We start from the raw sequence: 16731 nt of genomic DNA, 5'->3' as shown, positions 1-16731 counted from the left end.
GTGGACAGTGGAAATTATGCAGTCAAACACTCTGGAGACCATCCTAGATGATGTCCCACCGGCAGAGAGGACTTACCAGGGTTTCTATTGTGGAGCCCACCCAGGTCCAGCAGCACAACCAGGGTCTCCCTGCTCCCTGCCTCTTGTTTTATGTACTGTTGATTTAAATTATGTTGTCAGATGATATATGTTATGTTGTAAATAGTTTTAAAGCGTTATTTATCTATATAAATATTTTTTTTCATTTTCAAATGTTATTTCAAAAAATTGTATTGAAGTTTTTTTTCCAAATTGCACCTGTCATTAAAACAATAAATAATGTCCAGAACTATTCCCTTTAACTTAACTATTCACAAAAATAAACTGTACAGAACTTAGTTTCCTCTTTTACAAATTAAAAAAAAAAACTACTGCTCCACCATTCGCTCAAGAAGAGCAAACAGCCTGTCCATCCTCTCCCTGCTCTCTCGAGCTCTCCTCTACTCTGCCTCCCGTTGTAGCGCCATGTCCACCTCTGGTGGTGCTGCTGCTGGTGCTACTGCTAGTGCTGCTGCCAGTGCTGCTGCTGCTAGTGCTGCTGCTGGTGCTACTGCCAGTGCCACTGCTGCTAGTGCTGCTGCTGGTGCTACTGCTGCTGGTGCTGCTAGTGCTGCTGCCAGTGCTGCTGCTGCTAGTGCTGCTGCTAGTGCTGCTGCCAGTGCCACTGCTGCTAGTGCTGCTGCTGGTGCTACTGCTGCTGGTGGTGCTAGTGCTGCTGGTGCTGCTGCTGCTAGTGCTACTGCTGGTGGTGCTAGTGCTGCTGCTGCTGGTGCTACTGCTGCTAGTGCTGCTGCTGCTAGTGCTGCTGCTGGTGCTACTGCTAGTGCTGCTGCTGGTGGTGCTACTGCTGCTGCTGGTGGTGATACTACTAGTGCTGCTGCTGCTAGTTCTGCTGCTGCTGGTGGTGTTACTGCTAGTGCTGCTGCTGGTGGTGCTACTGCTAGTGCTGCTGCTGGTGGTGCTACTGTTAGTGCTGCTGATGGTGGTCTTGCTGCTGGTGGTGCTGCTGCTAGTGCTGCTGCTGGTGGTGCTGCTGCTAGTGGTGCTGCTGGTGGTGCTATTTCTGCTGCTAGTGCTAGTGGTGCTAGTGCTGCTGCTGCTAGTGCTGCTGCTGGTGCTACTGCTAGTGCTGCTGCTGGTGGTGCTACTGCTAGTGCTGCTGCTGCTAGTGCTGCTGCTACTGCTGCTGCTGGTGGTGTTACTGCTAGTGATGCTGCTGGTGGTGCTACTGCTAGTGCTGCTGCTGGTAGTGCCACTGCTAGTGCTAATGCTGGTGGTGCTACTGTTAGTGCTGCTGCTGCTGCTGGTGGTGCTACTGCTAGTGCTGCTGCTGGTGGTGCTACTGCTAGTGCTGCTGCTAGTGCTGCTGCTGCTAGTGCTACTGCTGGTGGTGCTACTGCTAGTGCTGCTGCTGGTGGTGCTACTGCTAGTGCTGCTGCTGGTGGTGCCACTGCTAGTGCTGCTGCTACTGCTAGTGCTGCTGCTGGTGGTGCTACTGCTAGGGCTGCTGCTGGTGGTGCTACTGCTAGTGATGCTGCTGGTGCTACTGCTAGTGCTGCTGCTGGTGGTGTTGCTGCTGGTGCTACTGCTAGTGGTGCTGCTGCTGGTGGTGGTGGTGGTGGTGGTGCTAGTGCTGCTAGTGCTGCTAGTGCTGGTGCTACTGCTGGTGGTGCTGCTGCTGCTGGTGCTAGTGCTGGTGCTGGCTTCTCCTCACTGTGGGCACCCACTGCTGAACTCGGCCCTGGTCTGTCCTCAGGGATTGAGGCAATGAGGATGGGGGATTGGTGGAGTGCTTCTGTCTCAACACCTCATCCATGAGGACAAACCAGGGCCAAGTTTCAGCAGTGGGTGCTACTGTTGGTGGTGCTGCTGCTGGTGGTGCTAGTGCTGCTGCTAGTGCTGCTGCTGGGGCTACTGCTAGTACTGCTGCTACTGCTGCTGGTGCTGGTGGTGGTGCTGCTGGTGGTGTTACTGCTAGTGCTCCTGCTGGTGGTGCTACTGCTAGTATTGCTGGTGCTAGTGCTGCTGCTGGTGGTGCTGCTGCTAGTGCTGCTGCTGGTGGTGCTGGTGCTACTGCTAGTGATCCTTCTGCTGGTTGTGGTGCTAGTGCTGCTAGTGCTGGTGCTACTGCTGGTGGGGCTGCTGCTGGTGGTGCTGGCTCCTCCTCACCGTGGGCACCCACTGCTGAACTCGGCCCTGGTCTGTCCTCAGGGATTGATGCAATGAGGACGGGGGTTGGTGGAGTGCCTCTGTCTCAACACCTCATCCATGAGGACAAACCAGGGCCAAGTTTCAGCAGTGGGTTTCCCACTCACACCCTCACCTGTCCCAGGACACTTCCAATCCTAAGGCAGATCAAATTAACCATGGCTTGTTAACAACAACAGCACAATAAATCTAAGCAAAGATGTCAGTATTAACTTTCTTAATTTTTTTTTTAAGTTGTCCCATTTTTTTTTTGGAGTTGCCTTCCCCAGCAGACCCAATTCCTCCAGAATTGCTCTAAAAAACAGAATGAAAAATATGAACACAGGGGTGCAATCTTAAAGGGATAGTTCACCCAAAAATGAAAATTCTGTCAGTGATTACTCACCCTCATGTTATTCCAACCCCGTAAGACTTTCGTTCATCTTCGGAACACAAATTAAGATATTTTTGATTAAATCTGAGAGCTGGATCACTCCTCCATAGGCTTCTAAGGGATTGAAACTTGTTCCCCGAAAAGTTATTAAAGACATCGTTAAAATAGTTCAAGTGACTACAGTGGCTCAATCTTAAAGGGGTGGTGAAACACATTTTTTCGAAGGCTTGATTGTGTTTGTGGGGTGCACTGTAACGTGTTCATGCTTCTTTTTAAAAAAAATTGCATTATTTTTCAGATATTTTACCTTTATTCTACACTGCTCTGTCCCTCCTTTTAAAAACAGTCTAATAGTTTCCGAGTTCTATGAAGCCAGTCCCTCAAAACTACGCAATGGGCTCAGATTGGTTAGCTGGCCCAGTGTGTTGTAATTCGCTAACCGCCTATTGCAAGTTTTACGGAAACGTCACGCCCCTTACCTTTACTGGTAGTTTGTGCTTTGGTGCATTATAAACAATGGCGCCAATAAAACCAATCGGACACAGAGAATGTTAGTGAAGATGATCGAGCAGAACCTGTTCAAGAACGGCTGTTAAAGGGACATTGTCAAGGAATTTCTCCCATCTAGTGGTGCAATAGTATTTTGCATTCGAACGAATTGTGCTCTCCAGCGCCTCGCTTTTTCAAATGTGTGTCTTCTAACAGCACTTCGTTGAGTTATCCTTCGGGTTAACAGGTTTGTTATTTCAAACAAACTGCAACTTGACACAACGAACAAACGAATGTTACAGTATGAATAATAATAGTGCAATGCAGCCTTTTAAAGTAACACTATGTAGTTTTTCAACCTTCATAATATATTTCCAAGACCCTTGTGATGGTACGTCGACTTACAATAGGTTAAATGACACGTCTGCCATAGCCTGACGTGGTCTGTATCGCTTTTACTGGCACTATGTAACTTCGGGTTTCGGGTAGTTACCGGAGCACACAAAGAAGTACAAAATTCGACTGCTTTATGGCATACAGTTTTTCTTCGTTTGTGATGTCTTTCATAAAATCATGCATCATACTCTACCTTGTCTGTGGCCATTGTTGATTCCAAAGCCGGTGCTGGATAAACAGCGAGCGTGCGCATGCGACAGTAGGCTGCGGTAGGCTACATTATTTATGACAGCGGTAAAGGACAATTCTGCTTCCAACCTGTAGGGCGACCGCAGAGGAAAAGTTCCTTGGTGTTGCTTTAAACTTGCCGGGGCAGTGACAAGCGCCTCTCACTGCTCTGCTCCTCCGTTTCTGCAGCTTCAGTTACGTTACGCTGGCTCTGAACGAAAACGCGTTGTGGAAACGCGTTGGCCTAGTACTTTTTGACCCTCTCTGCTATTATAGTTTTTCAAGATGGCGGAACGACATGGAAGCCTCCGTGGACCTACCCGTCACATGTATATAAAGACAATAAATTCTTCGTTTACGAGGATAAGTCAGATAATTGGCAGAGGTATTTGAACACCATTGAGGACATATTTATGAATAAAAATATTGATTTTAGATAATAAAATACCTAAAAAACTACACATAGTCCCTTTAAACAACGTTTCAGAAAGGTTTGTTTTTTGTTGTTGTCATTACTTTTTAGATACGCTGTTATTTAATTGTACTAATTATTATAGTATTACAAAAAATAAGTTTCATAAACAAGATTTTCATATAATCGTTCTAACAAATTATACTACAGTCCTCAGGAATTTTTTGAGTAAAGACTGCGGATCTATAGTGATCATTACTGACTGTATGGCACGGTTACTTTTGTATTTTTAGAACGATTGTAGCCAAATATCTGTCGCCAGAACTATTAACGTTAACCCAAAACGAACACTAAAGATGGGCTTTACTAGCCAAATCAAACACAGAACCATGTTTAGCATGCCTGTAGATAAACAAGCGATAAACAATACAGAAAAGCTCTAATCAAAGAATAATTTACTCTAATTCCAAGTTCGCTGTTGAGATTAAAAAAAAGTTTGTAATGTTAGTTGTTTGTCGGATGACGTTAAGTATGAATGAGCATTTAACAAGCTGTTTTGCATAGCCAAACAGCATTGTCATTTGTTTACTTCCTTGCTACAACGTACAATTAACAATACGAACTATTACAGGAAAACACATAGACGAAAAATAAATCATACTTACAGATTGTGGCCCGTAAACAACAGCTTCTATTCTTAAAGTTGGAACTGCTCCATCTTTCAGGAAAAGCCGTTGTGCGAATCCTGCATTGAACTCGCAAAGATTGTGGAAGCTTTCCTCCGTAAAATGTGCAGCACAGAGAGCCAGATTTGGGTAATAATTATGAGGGACCGAGTTAAAAATACATTTTAACCATTGATCCCTAACTCCAGCGACCCTAGGAAGGCTGAACAAAGTGGACCTGCAATCCGGATGAAAATAACAGTGTTTTGACGGGATTGCGGCAACAACAGCCTACTATACCACAACAACTCTTCTCCAAAGCAATATAAAATGGCTTCGCCCTTATTTAGTATTCTCGGAGGAGGGGTATATGTAAATATTGGGGTTACTGACGTCAGCAACCCTGGAGGAATGTCGTGTAGTCCCTACTGGCCGTTTGCTGTAGTCCTTAGAAATTGATTTCTTTAAAAGCAAATATATCCCTTTGCTTTGAACTTTGAGCGCTGTAACTTTGCAGATGTTAAATGCTCAAAAAGCAACATTACACACTAGCTAAAGTTAGAAAAGTGAAATCGTGTTTTACCACCCCTTTTAGTTTATCAAGCGACGAGAATACGTTTTGTGCGCAAAAAAACCCAAAATAACGACTTTATTTCAACTATTCATTTCCTTCTCTGTGGGCCTCGAGTCAGTTGACGTAGTGTATTAGCGCAGTGTTTCTGTGTTGTACAACACACGCATCACACACATAACCAGCGTTGGCCAATAGTGAGCCTACGTGTTTGAACCCGAATTCGCCATTATAGCCTATTTTAAATCCACTAAAGCGACAACTTGCCATGTTACTACAGTGCGGCAGGCTATGCAATACTCGTTCCCTACTTCTCTTTCCAAATGTATCTTTTTAGTAGAATAAAGTATGTTGGTGAATGTTTTGCAGTGTAGTTAATTTATGACGTATTTCTGTTCAAACCATTAACCATTAACGGATCTGTCAGGTTTCCGATATAGGATCCCAAATGTTAAACTCATTCCTACGCCCCGGAACTGAAGAAAGAAAGACATAAACATCTTGCATGACTTGGGGGTGAGTAAATTATCAGGAAATGTTTAATCTGAAGTGAACTACTCCTTTAAGTACCTTTAATAAATGTGCCTTAGAATAAAACATCACTGGAGTACTTCAATATATTCAGAAACTGAAACTAACAAAAACATAGACACTTACAAAACAGTCTTATAACTCTTGAGTCGTCGTCGCCAAGGAGAATTGGAAGACTATGAAGCAGTGAGGCACGAGTGTTCACATTGCTGTAACATCTTGGGTCTATAAATAAAATGGAGATGAATGAACAAATTAACTTGATAAATTAAAACCAAAAAGTAATAAAGTGTCCAGTTAGCTTTAGATTATGGCAGAAATACTTTTTTTTGCATGGCACCAAATTTTGCATGGACACTGGACAGCCTCAAAAATCTTATGTAAATGCATAAGTCTAAACATTCAAGAAGATAACGTTTTATATGCAGCCTGTGTATTAATTTGTTGCAAGAGAACTTTGTCTTTGACCAGGTCATCCCTTTATGGACACGAATTATGGATGTCCAGAGACAAAAATCTCCTGCTGTACATTTTTAGCAGCAACTCCTTGGAATTCTGTAAAAATCTGAAGAAATAAACAATTCAAATTATGCAAGGGACAATCAAGCTCAAGCCATAGATTTTAATGCCACATTATTTCTCACCTTATACTTGCTTACACCTATACATAGCGTTTGTGTGTATTAACAGTCAAGTAATATTTTTTATAAATATTTAGGCTAAACTGAAATTTAAATTTGACATTTGTTAGCCATTCGGTGTCATACCTATTAAACTCTCTGCGCATTTCATGTTTTGATCCAGAACCAACTCAGATATACATAAACAAACATAAACAAATGCCCTTTGCATAGCACAAGCCTTAATTTCAAGAAATAAAATATAAATCGATTTGACAGCAATTCCTATGAAGTAATTACTCCCATTATTACACTTTTTATTGCATGTTGCCTCAGGAACACATCAACATACTAATTAGATTCAATGTATAGATACATAGAATGGGACTACCCATTTAAGGCCATTTTGCACACATATTGCATAAAGTAAATATGTCCAATCACTCTGTTAGGCCATTTGTTTCATAACATAGTTAAGAATCATTTTTATACAAATTTTGGTTAAAAATAAGCCTGAAACCTAAAAATGTATTGGTAAATGAAAAAACAACATTGTTTGTGCCTGCATGCGTCTTTTTCCACTTTATTTTATTAAATGAGTCCTGGTTTCCTCGAGGACATAGCATAAAAAAATAATTAAAATGTTTTTTTCAAAAACAAAAATTCTCCATTTGTTTCTTAAGCTCCGAGTCGAAACAATGTAATGACCATATACTGTAAAAAAATAAATAGATAATGACAAAAAAAAGGTTTTCTGGTTCTCAGATTAGTAATGTTGTGGCGTGCGTGTAATGATGACCTCTAGTGGCTCTTATTGGACACACACGTGCGCGTCCTCGCTGACGTCTACGCGTTGTGTTAAACAACATCTACCAGAGAGCGTGACTGACTGTAGACGACCGAGTCCATCCTAACGCGCGGTTAATTCTTGCTGTTTACCTGTGTATGGCCGTTTCTTTTATCTAACCTCGTCAGCAGACAATGATTAAACACTATATTCACTTTGTTTAGAGAAAACCCCATCGAACCGGCTGTTTCCCTGCGTATACGTTGCACTTCCGGGTTTTCGGGCAAGCGTCAGTTCTGAGGATCAGCTGTGATGATTGAATGAGCAAACGGAGAGGAGAGAGAGACTCCTGAACGCTGTGCTGCCGATAATCGTTGCTGGACACCAAGTGCATAATAAAAGACAGCGTGGCAAGAGGACTCGTGGAATAAAGCTGCTTGTTTATGCAGCTGGCAGGAGTACGTTGGCACTCATCAGATATGTTATTATAAGCTAGTGTTTAGGTATAAGTATGAAGATAATGTGTCAATGGTGACTCATTCTACTGGTCTGGTAACCGATTCCTTGTAGTGCAGTTGAGTTGTTTCGGATCTCCTAACACTTGATGTCCACTGAGCGTACCTCGGGAGTCTCGAACTGGACTGTTTTATATTAAGAGATTATCGCGCTTTTCTATAATTTGTGCATCTGCCAGTCTTTGTTGGATCTGGGTAACGACACGTACGCGAGAGTCTGGTTGTTTTTCATGATTTAATGAAAGAGTGTTGCTGGTTGTTGGACTATGAAGAAGTTCTTCGATACCCGACGGGAGATGGTGAGCTCGGGGCCCGGGTCAGGAGCCGTCGCGGGGGGCAGCGCGGGGTCCGGCGCGTTCATCGGACGCGTTTTCTCGATTGGACGATATCAAGTGACAGTGGAGGAGACTATAGCTGAGGGTAAGCGACTTTAAGTGACTTTTTGCTTTTCATAAGGACTAATAATGTATTAAATGTGCGTACTGTTGATGCTTTTACGGCCCATGTCTATAAATAAATAAATAACGATGCCTCATGAATGACTCCGAGCCTCTGTCGTCACTCATGCGTCATCTAAATATTTGCTGACTGCATGTAGTGAGGCGTGCTGTTTCAATTTAGGTTCAATTTATTATTTAACACCAAAGTGAAAATTTGGTGATTATTTACTTTTGTGTTGTTGGCTTGTTGCAAACAAGTAAGACTTAGGCTACTTTCTTCCTGGAAGCTAAAAGGAGAAGTTGAGCAGAATGTCAACGCTGCTCTTTTCCAGATAATGAAAGTGGATTGAGACTGGCGATATCAAGCTCCAAAAGTGACAAAAAGCATCTTAAGACTACCTTTAAAGTAACCAAAAATGACTTATGCATATGTATCACAAGTCTTCTGAAGCCATATGCTAGTTTTGCATGTCAGCATGTATTCAACTGTCAACAGCATGTTTGACATTATGCCAAACTTTATTGTTTTTATTGATTTATTTCATCTGGCATGTCTGTGTTTTTCTCACACACCCTCAGTACAACTTCCAGAGCAAATAACCTACTGTTTTTTTTTTTTTGGCTAACTTGATGGTCCTCTGCTTTGAGAAATCTCATCCCGTTCAAATGCGAATGTCTGTGATTGCTGATGTTGTATGTATTATCCTGATGCTTCTCCTCATGTGTATTTTGACCTTCCTGAGCTACCGTTTGAGCATCAATCTTCAGCATGCCTTCATTTCAATATGGGTGGTATCTGATGAAAAAATAACATAATAATAATAATAATAATAAATAGAGCTAAATTGTAAAATGCATTGTGACTGCCCTATTTCATATCATTAGCAGGTAAGATTCTTATGTTTCTCTGCTCAATTATATGGGTTGGGTATATTATAAACAGCTATGTCTATAAATTCATGTAATTTTATTTAAATAGGGTTTAATAAATTAAAATGATGCCCACATCTAGAAAACACATACACTCCCATCTCTGTAATAAACATGGAGATGTTAGTCCCGTTCGAATTGGTGCATGAAATCACAGACATTGGTTGACAAGAATTGTAACTCAGACTTCTCTTTAACGTTGTTCCAAACCTAGATGACTTAAGCTACTTTTTGCAGCGAAACACAAAATGGATATACAGTGTGAAATTCCTTAAAAAATGATTGGTTTACCAGGGTTTCTGGAACTTATGCAGCCCCAATATTGTGGTAATGGAACTGCATGGAAAGTTCTGAATTCACAGGATGCATTGCATGAGTCATCAACTTAAAGTCTCTTAAGCAGATTGGAAGAAGTCATTCCCCCTGCTGATGCACTGAGATCTTAGCAGACGAGTCCTGATAGGGTGTCGTATCAGGAACTCAAAACTGGTTATGAAATTGCAAGCTACATCTTAGAGTTACAAAGAATGTGCTGTCCTCTAACTCAACATGTAAATGCAGACGATATTATCAAGACTGAGAGGGAGAACCGGCTGCCATATGTTCATGTCATGACCTCAGTGCTTAGAGAACTCTGAACGCCTTACACAAGCCATTTCTGTTTGTAAGCACATTTGGAGTCACTGTGTCTCATGGGAGATCGGAGACATTCTGCCATTTAAAAAAAGTCTACAACCTAGTGAGAATTTTGTATTTGATAATTCAGTATTAGATGATGTTTTGTCACTTTGAAGTAAATCCCTTCATGGACATTTTGCCACAGAATATGTTGCATTGAAGACGCACGCGCATTGTGATGTCCTCCTCAGACCCTTGCACTGTATAATCTTTGTCAACCTGGTATTCTCTCACAAACTTTGAACTGGTGCCTCTGTGTGTCTCAACAAAACGGGGCTTGGCTTTATAATCTGGGGTTGATTTTGTCTTTCATTCCACTGCCATTCCAGTCAAGCGTATTTTGTATAGATTTGAAAGTCCCCTTGTAGTCAATCAATTTATCCCTTAAAACTCATCTTTGATCACTGAAATTACATATTTAAAAAAATATCCTTGTAACCATTTGTCATACCTTAAAATAGCTTGGATGTAACTCTACAACCTTGCCTCATTTAGTATACGCGGTTCTATGAATATGCAAATGAGCCCCGCCTCCTCACTCACAGGAGCTCAGAGATCCACTCGTTGACGATCACACGTTGACCTGATTGGTTAAAAGGTAGTTTGTGACGTCAGAAACACCAGCGATTTCAAACCGCGTTTTTGAGACTTGTCTTTGGTTCACTGCAGTTTTAAGGAGAAAATACTCCAGAATGGTGTTGACTTTGCACATGGTTTGTCTTAAAGCATATTAAAACACCACATATACATATAAACAACATTAAAAGCTTGATTTTCACTACATTGGGACTTGAAAAGTGGGTCGGACTGAGCACCAAAACAAACTTGTAGGCAATCAGCAGTAAACACTCATGACGGGGCAGAGAAAGTACAAAAGAGGAAGAGGTCAGAGGAATATAACTTTAAAAAGAAAGGTTGCGATCAGGCAAGAGGACTCATTAATATCAGAGAGGCTTTCCAGCGTCGGAGAGACCTTAAGGAGTGGGAAGGCCTGAAAACGTACATCAATGTTGCTTATTTCTTCTCGATACATGAGTAACGTTGGTTTTGCGGAGTTTGCCAGAACTAATGCTGTCTTTTGCTTGAATATACTTGTCATCTCCGGTTGTTTGTTCATTTGCATTATTTTTATTATGAACCTGTAATGTCTGAACCTGGAACGCCTAATGCTGCGTTCACACCGGACGCGAAAAGCGCGTCAAATTCGCGCCTACCGCGTCTAGTTATACGCTTGACCACTTTGAATCCATTCGCGCGTCAAGAGTCACAATCGAAACCCGTTGGCGGCCATCTTTTTTATGTTGATCGAGTATTCACTGAGAGAGTCACAGCTCTGTATTCAGGGTGGGAAATTAGCACCCGCCACCAGCCATTGGCTGGTACTTTTTCAAAGTGGCGGGTGACTTTGCCTTGTATACCAGCCACAGTGGCGGGTAAATTGTAAAACATAATTTTATTGGTTACTACTTAAAACATTCCTTGTAACGGATTGGACATCTTTTGTCAAAGAATGCTGTTGCTAAGTAAAAATAATGCACTTTTGTCGAGTAACTAATTTAATTGGTTTTCAGCGCTGTGCTTTACGGACACAGCGCACGGACACGGCGCTGAACGGACCGTGACACATATAGCTGAGGTACAGACAAAAGGAAAATTAAAAAAATATACCCGGTGTTAAGAGGCCCGCCGCGGAGTCAGCAGTATATGAATGTACAACCTGTTGAGGGCGAAGTAAATAAAAAGTGAAGGTACTTTTCGAACAAGTGGCGCATTGATGACGAAGGGAACACGAGGGTTCGCTTAGTTCGCTTACTGTCGAACCTATGCGTTGTCCGAAAATGCAAACAATTCGTTCGTTAGAGGAACAACTAACCTTAAAATAGAGTCAATGAATATGAGCAATTCTATTCAGAAACATCCATGCGATCGGCAAAAAGGGCAGACCTTTTCGGGACTACGTTTGGATGTGCAAGTAAGTAAATTACTAACTTGAAGTTGTGTTTTGTGATGGCTAGATAGCTATCGTTTTTTTAGTTTAGCGATAGTTTTAGCAGCGGCGAGGATAGGAGCCGATACCGTGGGTGCTCCGGAGCTCGATTACGTGTCAGTTAAACTTTTCATCTCCAATCCTATCTGTATTTGTGAGAAGTGGTGCTGTCCTGAGTTGAAAGATAGCCTACTTTACGGCTTTATTATCGAGTTAACCCTCTGGGGTCGACAAACTGGCGGGCGCGTTTTGCTGGATTTTCAAATAGCAGCAAAATACATTTAAATACTCCATTGTTTATTGTCATACAGACTTAACTAATATTAAAAAATAAACTGTAAAATAACCATGCATAAAATTCTCTCAAAAATACAAACATGTACATACATGTTGCTTACATATTATGGTAGCCCTGTTTGTGCTAATAGTGCTTTTTTTTTTTTTTTTTAAAAAGGGCGTGCGCCCGTGAGCATCCACGGAGGAAAACATAAATTGGCTCCAGAGTGCAGCATAACTCATATTGTTAAATGGATAAAACGAATGACATATTTGTAATCGACGTCAATGTTATCAAAGTCACAGTTCTCATTCATAAATTTGAATTCCAGAAAAAGTGGCTGGTAAAAAATACAAGTGGCTGGTAAAATTGGGCATCCACCAGCCACTGTTAATTTCCCACCCTGTCTGTATTTGCTCTGGAGAGCAGAACGGCGGCGTAGGGGTCATCGTCGCCGTATTTGTGTCCACCTGACCCTTCGACCCAGTGTGGCGAGTTTCACAATTTGCTCGCTCCAGGAGCTGCGCCTGGATGACGGCCGCTTTCAGCGGTACTTCCATCCACCTAATCTGTCATTTATTTTTGTTTTGATGATGGAGCCAGCCTCCAAAAGTGATTAATCTGTCCTGTGATTTTTTTCTCTCTCACACACAACACTGTCCAGACATGAACTTATAATGCAGTATGTTTGTCTTCACATTATAATAATATTTAATATAATCTAGATATGGAATAAATAGCATTCAATACAAAATGAATGTCTATATATTGAAATCAAGTTTTATGTGATAAAATAGTTGCTTTGTTGTGCATTAGAACCATTACAAAATAATGTATTGAAGCATCCAGATACTTCACCACGTGACAGCAGCATGCAGCTAGGCTCCTGATTGGTTAACGTGGCGCGAATTGACGCCAAAGTTCAGATTTTTCAACTCGGGTGGCAGACGCGAATTCGCGTCAAACGCGTGAATGCACAAAATGCACCATTCGCGCGTAACGCGCCAGACGCTCAATTCGCGCCATTCGCGCGAACTTGACGCGCTAATGAGGCGTATTCGCGTCTACCGCGCCGCGTTCCACGCCTCATTCGCGGTGCAGGAATTTTTTACGCGCGTAACGCGTCTTTGCATTGACTTAACATTGAAATCACTCGCGCCTGACGCGCTATTCGCGTCCGGTGGGAACGCAGCATAAGCCTCCACCGACCATTTCAAGCATCGGCTCCCAAAGGGTGTCTGAAAAGTGAGATAACTCTCCTAATATATGGATTTTCTTTTGGTTACCTTTTTAGTTGTCGCACTTAGTCTTGTCACATTTGTATTATATTAGTTATTTGGACTATCGTGTTATGTAGGGAGATGAAAACACAAGTTTGTTTTTTGGGATGAAACGGATGACTTGTCATCGAAGGAGACGAGGAGTAGAGGAGCTAACGACAATTAGACATTCGACCTGAATTAGTATAGAGCATTTCAGAATGTTTGGAAACAATAGGCACCAAGATACTTCCTGGTGGCAGAACGCGAGCGGCTTCTACTGACCAACTGAAGAGATCCAGCCGGCTACTGTAAACAGTTACATAGTTAAAATCATTGTTGTTGATCAAAGTTGAAACGATGGCGAAAACATGTTGTGTTTGGGGTTGCGCCGCCAGATATACAGCAAAAGGTGTAGGGTTTTATTGATTTCCTTCAGAAAAAAATAAATCTATCCAGCGGAACCTGTGGGTGAGGAGGTTAAAGCGAGTGGACGCCATCAAAAGTAGTGCATGTTGTCGTCTTTGCGCTTCCCGGCCCGACACATTAACTGTAATTATGAGCCCGAGCCCAATTTAAACCCAACCATTTTTAATACGTGGGTCGTTATAACGTTCTCAACTACTTTCTATGTTACTTATCCCGCCTACAACATTTATGTTTTGTCCCACAAAAGACCGCAAATAGATTTTCTTTCTGTACCTCCAAATACTTTCAAGTTAGCCTACGTGTCGCCATTACACACATCAGCATAAATGCTCCTGATAAATTATTTGTTATAAAAGCATTACCACACAAACTACTGTTATAACATAAAAGCAAGCAGATACTGCGCACTTTTCGCGCATTCAGTCATGCCAAACATGACTGAATGCGTGCAAAGTGAGCTCCCTTAATAATTCCTAAAAAGTTGACATCCGTTCATCGCGATTTCACACATCTCTGTTATTATCAATGAAGCTGACGGCACAATGAATCTTTCACTTTGTTTGTTATAATTAGAGGATTTGCCAGCATACAGAATTCAGCTCTGAACAAAAAGTCCGTTTTGAGCGGTGAGGAGAGTCTATCTTAAATGCTTATGATTGGCCATTGCGTTCAAGAAATCAACACATATGTCTGTGATTGGCTAGATCGCTCAACGCTGCAAACATTTTATAAAAAGAAACTCTGGCCTGTAAATCATTTCTATTTTGTTTTAGTTGTTCTTGTTGCTTTTCTGCAACAGATTAATAAAAATGTATTCGTTTTTATATGTTTTATTCATAGATATTTCTCGTTTGCGGGAGTCCCGGGAATCATTTTATTCTCCCGCAATCCGCACACACAGAGTGAGTGCATTACCGCCCGCGCTCGCACTCGGCCATCAAATCTAGTCCCGCGCCGCACTCTATTGCGTTGGGAGTGCACGTCTCTAGATCAAAGGCCCGGCCCGAGGATAGTGACGGGAAATTTCGGTCGGGTCAAGTTCGGGCTTGGCCTCGGGCCAATAGCTATATTGGCGTTCACACCAGCGATATTGTTCTGTTAATTCTGAGCACATGCTGTCTGCTGCTTTAGCTCTTAAATCAGGATGAATTCTGATTGGATGTAAGAATTTTTATCGTTCATCAGCTAGAAAAGTAAAGGTTTGAAAGTAATTTTAAAAGATATAGCCTAGTTTCTCTGTACAGTTATCATTATAGCGGTGGTGTGGACTCTGCTCTGCTTTTATATTTAGAATGATTTTTATAACTATATTCATAGTTATCGTACGAACTATCAACGTACAAATTCGATCATGCTAATTCGCCACCAATTCGCCAAAAACACAAAATAGTTACGAATTGAATTTGTTTTGTAAAAATAGGGTTTGAAACAACATGAGGGTGAGTAATTGATGAAAGAATTGTTATTTTTGGGTGAGTCTCCAGAATAGATTTTTTTTTTTTACTTTTTATGTCTTGACTAGATAAGGATAGTTCAGTAAAATAAAATAAAATGTCATGTGGTGCGACTTTTCAAAAACTTAAATGAATAATATGATTTTTGGTTAAAAAAAGTTTTAAAGGTGTAAGGACAATAATACTTTAAACTTGGTGACAACACTTTTCTTAATCATTAAATTGAAACTTTTTTGAAAACCATATGAAGCCAATGGTAATGCAAGAGATATTTCTTGGAAGTTGACAAGTTTTTAAACCTAGATTTAAAAAAACAAAGTACTCCCTTTTATGATGGACAAATGTAGTTTCTAAATAGCATTTAATAGAAGAAAAGAAGAAAATGCACTATTTCAGTCACTTGCATTTGTTACAAGGGAGTTTAGGAATACCAACACAACAGCTGTACTGTGAATGATTTCAGCTGGCTCCTCTGAAGAACGGCATCCAACCTTGAGCTCATTGCAGTCGGTCACCATAGTATAGTGGCCAGTTATGCTGTTTAAGCCATTTTGTCAAGGAAAAACTATCAAGGTCTAGAGGCTTTGACAGTGAAGCACAGTTCACTATATGTTTGGCTTCTGCCTAGTCATCCGAATGAGTTCAAAAGGCCTTCAAGCGATATCTCAATGTTGTTAAACCATTACATCACGGCTTCAGTCAGGCTGTCACCTTTCACTCTCTAAAAGACTAACAGGACAATTTGGAGGTTCTTACAAGTATGCATAAACTCACTGTAGGGACAAGAACAGTATGCAAGTACAAATACAGACACAAATGTTTGGCCAAACTATTTGCAGGTGTGTGGTTCTGCTGCACATGCTTCTCATTCAGGATGCCAGCTATAAACAGATCAACAGTCAAACTAAATTTAACTTGCTCAGCAATATTCTCAAGATATGCCCAGCTTTGGGATAAATAATAATAAATAATCCATACCGATCTTATGAGAAAATGTAACTATTTTAATGAAGTGGGAATTTTTGTAAAAATTCATACAAGAGATTTGTACAAAAATGTAAGATTTTTTGAAAAAACACATGAAACTAAACTATAAGTGGAGGTAAGCATAAAGTATGAACATGCATGAATGAATATACACATTTATATGATGTGCCAAAGCGTAAACAATTGTGAATTGCCATGAGAGCATGTTGAGTATTAAAAAATACAACCCAACCTCATGTAGCTAATGTAACACTGTTTTCTGAACACGTAATGTGCATATGCATGACGTCATCATCTTCAGAGATCTGCGTTTTTTTTTTTTTTACAGGGTGACCGGTTTTAAAAGCCCGTTTTCAAAAGTTTACGATTTCAGGCACCCAAAATGCTGTTGCCGTGTAAATGAACGGACAAAACACAGAAAAAGTTTTACTTTTTAGTTGAAAACGGTATCGTGCA

The 16731-nt window shown here is 41.2% G+C and overlaps 1 protein-coding gene across 13 annotated transcripts in view; it reads left to right on the top strand.

Annotated features, from left to right (window-relative positions):
- The first annotated feature begins 7352 nt into the window (after positions 1-7352).
- The window catches only part of aak1a (AP2 associated kinase 1a), a 76129-nt gene continuing 66750 nt past the window's right edge, over positions 7353-16731 (top strand). For all 13 annotated transcript variants that reach the window (XM_077223770.1, XM_077223769.1, XM_077223768.1 and 10 more), the window contains exon 1: positions 7353-8254. In XM_077223770.1, coding sequence (XP_077079885.1) covers positions 8101-8254 — 154 coding nt within the window. In that variant the 5' untranslated portion in view covers positions 7353-8100. The remainder of the gene's footprint in view (positions 8255-16731) is intronic.

This window comes from Siphateles boraxobius, unplaced genomic scaffold, assembly GCF_051911475.1.
Source record: "Siphateles boraxobius isolate OS27281-9 unplaced genomic scaffold, OSU_SipBor_1 9, whole genome shotgun sequence".
NCBI classification, from domain to species: Eukaryota; Metazoa; Chordata; class Actinopteri; order Cypriniformes; family Leuciscidae; genus Siphateles; species Siphateles boraxobius.
The sequence above is the reverse complement of the archived record's forward strand: the minus strand, read 5'-3'. Positions and strand labels throughout refer to the sequence as shown.